General features: G+C 35.1%; 1 protein-coding gene across 2 annotated transcripts; it reads left to right on the top strand.

Moving 5' to 3' along the window:
- Positions 1–421: 421 nt before the first annotated feature.
- LOC144575919 (GDSL esterase/lipase WDL1-like) lies at positions 422–4,332 on the top strand. 2 transcript variants are annotated; one of them, XM_078326170.1, is made up of 7 exons: positions 422–535; positions 1,464–1,600; positions 1,683–1,760; positions 2,762–2,902; positions 3,449–3,525; positions 3,622–3,771; positions 3,845–4,332. In XM_078326170.1, the coding sequence occupies exons 2-7, from the start codon at positions 1,490–1,492 to the stop codon at positions 4,056–4,058; spliced, it is 771 nt and encodes a 256-aa protein (XP_078182296.1). In that variant the 5' UTR covers positions 422–535; positions 1,464–1,489; the 3' UTR covers positions 4,059–4,332. The 2 variants fall into 2 exon arrangements, with proteins under 2 accessions (XP_078182296.1, XP_078182297.1); XM_078326171.1 differs by lacking the exon at positions 422–535 and having other exon boundaries at positions 622–1,600.
- The last annotated feature ends 852 nt before the right edge of the window (positions 4,333–5,184 follow it).

Below are 5,184 nucleotides of genomic sequence, written 5' to 3'. Positions count from 1 at the left end.
TCCGGGTTATTTGTAGCAGTCTTTCGAATAAATCAAATTATATAGTATTCCATCTATTTTCAAAGAAATATATTAAATATTTCTAATATTTCAATTAAAAAATAAATAAATTATAAATATTTCTATTTAAATAAAAAAATCGCAAAAATGAAAATCGCAAATTTTTTTTTGCGGTTTTAGACTGAATTACCGCAAAATATTTTTGCAGTTTAGGTAGATTTCAAAATTCTGTACAAATTTAGTTAGTTTTTAAAATTTGATTATTTTTTTGAATATTTATAAAAAATTCGGATTTATGCATGTATTCATATTGAACCTCAATTCGAAATATTACGTGTGTATATATAATCCTATAATCTGGTATCTCAAAAATTGTAACTTTTCAGTGGCCGTATATATCTAAGTTTCTCTTTTCTTTAAATTTGTTTTTCCGGTTTTTTCCGTCTATCCACAAACCGTCTCTCCCCTTTCTCTCTCTCCGAGCTAGGGTTTGAATCTCTCTCTTTGAAAATCTTGACAGCGGCTGCCAAGCGGGGTTTGAATCTCTCTCTCTCTCTCTCAAAAGGCTTTAAGACGACAACCATAGCTTTTGCAGTATTTTGTTTCCCTTTTTCACCTTTTTTGGGTTCTCTTAAATCCGTCATCAATGGTTAAGTTGATTTCTTAGAACAACGAAAAGGTAACTGTAGAGGGTGTAGAAAGGTTAAAGATTCTTTCTTTCTGCTTATGCCAGTTGGTACCGCACCTGGGTAAGGATGCAGGTACGGGGTTGAACCCGAACCTGGTATCGGCCTCAAATAGCGTTGTACCATACCAGTGCTTTGCTTCTCTTGTGATATTGTGGATGTTGTTCTTAGCCACTATTATGGTTCTTGGGACCGATTTGTAAGAATAGAAAGAAAGGCGGGAATAACTTATAAAATTCCCGTTCATTGGTAATATGCCCTTGTCAAAGGGGGTAATTTGTAAAATTGTGAGCATTTTAAACCTGGCTGGAAACTAAGAAAATGAAAATATGATTTGAACTGTAGGTAGTATGCTGTAAGTTGTCAATCGTTGGTAATATGCTTGATGTTTCCATTTGGATGTAACTGAATAACAAAAATAGCCGCATAAAAAAATTGAAGTCATAGTCCTGTTGATCTCTAGATTAACCAAATATTATTAAAAGCTGCCAATATATGGATTTTAACTGAATATCAGAATAGATGTATTAAACAAAGCAGCTGATTATTTGGGGAATATATCAGGATGAGTTTACAATCCTTAATTTTTGTTTTTGATCAACAAGTCAACAATTTAATTACTCTCGACAATAATTAAAGCTGTTTTTACATATGTGACATTTTACCTGTGAAATTATTTTTATTCTGGAAAGGATTTTGTAGTAGTTTTCTACTCCTTTTTTTATCAGGGCTCAAATACAACTGGAAGTGATTTCATTTAGTTTTATAATGTGCTAGATTGCTTGTGAAGAAGAAAAGGAAGAATGGCGTGGCCAGAAAGACCAGTGATTATGCTGTTTGGATCATCTATTGTGCAGTACAGCTTTAGCAATGGTGGATGGGGTGGTATTCTTACTGACATTTATGCCCGCAAGGTCTATACTCAATTTTATTATCAACCTAATTTATTTCCTCGAGGAATATTTATAGAAGAAGAAAATGATATTTTCTGTGCAGGCTGATGTGATTCTACGAGGATACCAGGGATGGAACTCAAGGCGAGCAGTCCAGATCCTTGACAAAGTTTTTCCCAAGGTTTGTCCCTAAATTGATCTATTTTGGTACATATTACTTGTTCATAGCTCATTTTATAATGTTTTCAAATTCAGTATTGATGGAAGCTCAGTTTTTGAGAATATTAGAACATAAACCATATACTTAGAAATTCATGTGCATTAAATAATTAATAGTTTAAGATAGTAAAGATACAACTGGACCATTAATATCCCCAAAATGGATTACTGAGGTTTGCTGTTTCAATCACTATAGCGGGACTGTGCTGTTGAAATAGGGTGCTTGTGATTTCAATTGGATGATACGGATTTAAGAGATAAAATGACAAGGGATAGCTTTACTATCTGACTGTGCATAAAGCAGTCCACGACCTTCAGGTTTGATTGAGCATCTTAAAACCTTACTATCAGGCATTTTGGGTTTTCAACCAAATAAATTAATAATTTGACCTGATTGTGTATATGCTGATATTGTCATGTCCTGTACCATTAATAATGAATGGTGCTGAGATGATCTGCAAATTATGCTTTACTGCAAGTGATAATTGAAACTTCCAGAATTGATGGAGGTCTTTTAGGAGGTTAACTGCTAAATTACCATAGTCATCTAAATGGATTTTGTAGAACCACGGTTAAATGAATAAGTTTAATTTTTGAAATTCAAATAAAATTTGGAAAATAACTTATTCATTTGACAGCTTTGGATTATGGCTTTCAAATAAGTTGATTTTGGTGTCGCAGTTGGTTTTTTTTTTGGGTTTATTAGGTCACAAGTTGGGTTGAGTAGTTCTGTTTGGATTTGGACCTAGTCAGCTAGACATCAGCTCTGGTGTCAAACCAGCTTGGTTTTGGGTCTTTTCGAGTTACAGGCATAGTTTGGTTTAGGTTGCTTGGGTCAGTTTGTGTTTTGGGTCATTGTTTTTCAAAAACTTAAAAAGGGTGAGTTCTGATTTGGGACGGGTTAGATCTTGCAACCTCTAAAAAATGTACCAGTTCTGATTTTCATTTTCATACTTGTCTTAGGATGCACCGGTGCAGCCTTCGTTGGTAATTGTATATTTTGGCGGCAATGACTCGATGGGACCTCACCCGTCTGGCCTTGGTCCCCATGTTCCTCTTACGGAATACATTGAGAACATGAAAAAGATTGCACTACATCTAAAAGTATTGATTTTCTTTCCCTTTAATTTATTTTCAAGAGCTGCACTAGCTAATATAAGACTGAACTGCTTTTAACAATTACTATCAAATTGGTCCATGAGATAGCTTGGATGATTTATTTCTCTACTTCTGACGCATGCACTGTAACATTTTAGGTATATGCTTGTGTAAGTGTCAGTAGTGGAGAAATGGCTCATTTGCCCTCAAAAACCAACCAATTAGAAGATTGTCATTTTTCTGGACATGGTACATATTTTTTATTTTTCTTAATAAATAGTAAAATGGTTTCTTTATAAATTTAAAATGAGTTTTAATAGAAAAGACAATAAAATGGGTAAATTTGTGAGTTTCTGAAATTTAGAAGGTTAAATTTATCATTGTTGTTGTATATGAATTTTAGAGAGGAAAATATGTAATTTCAAAGTTTTTGAGGGATATACATGAAACTCCCCCCCTTAAATGTAGCAGTAAAGTTGAGGTTTTACGTTTATTGGTATTTTCATATGCTTTTGTGAATAATTTTACCACAACTAGTTGCTTCCTCTGTAGAGTCTGTCCGAAAATATACGCATTATTTTCCTCGGTTGCCCTCCATTGAATGAGGAGATGCTTCGTAATGCAACAAGGTGATGTTGTCTCCTAGCTATTTAATTTGGATATTTATCAGTGTGCATGTTCAGTGCTTTTAACCTGTATTTTTATTTTATTTTCATGTATAACAGTACTATCGTTAGCAAATTAGATCGAACAAATAAACTATGCAAGGAGTACTCTGATGCATGCAGTGAATTGTGCAAAGAGATGGACATCAAATTTGTTGATTTGTTCAAGTCAATACAGAAGGGAGATGACTGGGCCACCGTTTGCTTTACGTAAGTACATCATGCACAGATCATGAATACACAAGTACTGTCATGTGAAAATGTTAATGGATTGATGATGCAGGGATGGGGTACACCTGTCAGAGGAAGGGAGCAAGAGAGTGGTGGCGGATATATTGGAGGTTATAAAGGAAGCTGAGTGGAAACCATCCCTATACTGGAAGGATCTTCCAACTGAGTTTGGAGATGATTCACAGTATGATCTGGTTGCAGTTGATGGTACATCTACTATTAACATTTCTGAATGCACTTTTCATCGCCAGATTCGATGGGACTAGATCCAGCTACTCTTCATTTTGTCATTCAACTTTTTCTTTAGCTGTTTCATTTCAATGGGGGGTATAATTGTCTGTTTGATTTTTGATTTTCTTGCCTTACATTGCTGCTTGACTGATTGCTTTTTAGTTATATTATGAAATTCTTGTATTTGTCAGGTGCAATTGGCACATGAAAATTCTAGTTGCCTCATCATAGTGGGATGAAAATAATGTAACTTAGATGCAGTGTTATTATGTTCAAAATTATAATCTAGTCCCTTTGAGAGTTATGTTTGATTTTTAAATCTTTGAAAAATTCTTTGATTTTGATTTTTAATTCACATTAGTAGTTTAAATCTTTTTGAAAGCAATTAGTAGTTAAATATATCAGAGATTACTTCTTAAATCAGGTAATCCAATTCTAGAGAAAAGTTCAAGCTCTTTATCAGAAAGACATCTGTTTTTCCTCTTGTGCTTCATGGACCGCTAATTCATACTAGTAATATTGCATTGAGCTGATCATTTCTAGCAAGATATTTCGTGGGCCTAGGTGGATATTTCATTCATTTTGAAAGGGGGTCTTCCATTTTGTTTTTGTTTTATGGGTGGTTTCAAAGACAGTTAAGTGTTGGCCCGACCCCCTATGAAAATATTATAATCAGAGATTATCCAACATACTGAAATTAAGGCCACCGCCGTAGTTCTCTCCAATGAAGCACCAACCATCGATATCTTCTCCGTCTGATTCCCTGACAAATTCAACAAAATATAAACCCAAACCCAATCCATTCTCATCATGATTTCCTCCTGCCCCAAACTCATCCAAATACATGATTTCATAATCCTCATCAAACTCATCATCACAATTGATATCAAGATCATCAGTCAATTGACTGAGAAGCCAATTCGCATGATCAAACCGGACCCAATGTGCCCGGTTTGCCGATCCAACGAGCAAATGATGGACCGCAACATCAGTACTGTAATGGTGGAACTTGTGGGTCCCCTTGGCTTGGCCTCGTGATTTGTCACTGCACAGAGGGCACCTACAGCTATAAGACCCCCCAGCCGGTGTAGCGAGAGTGGTTTGTCGGTTTAGACGAGACTCGGGTCATGAACTTGGTTGTGGGTACAGTTTTTAACTCGT

The sequence above is a fragment of the Carex rostrata genome, chromosome 24 (assembly GCF_964058835.1).
Source record: "Carex rostrata chromosome 24, lpCarRost1.2, whole genome shotgun sequence".
Lineage (NCBI taxonomy): Eukaryota > Viridiplantae > Streptophyta > Magnoliopsida > Poales > Cyperaceae > Carex > Carex rostrata.
The sequence above is the reverse complement of the archived record's forward strand: the minus strand, read 5'-3'. Positions and strand labels throughout refer to the sequence as shown.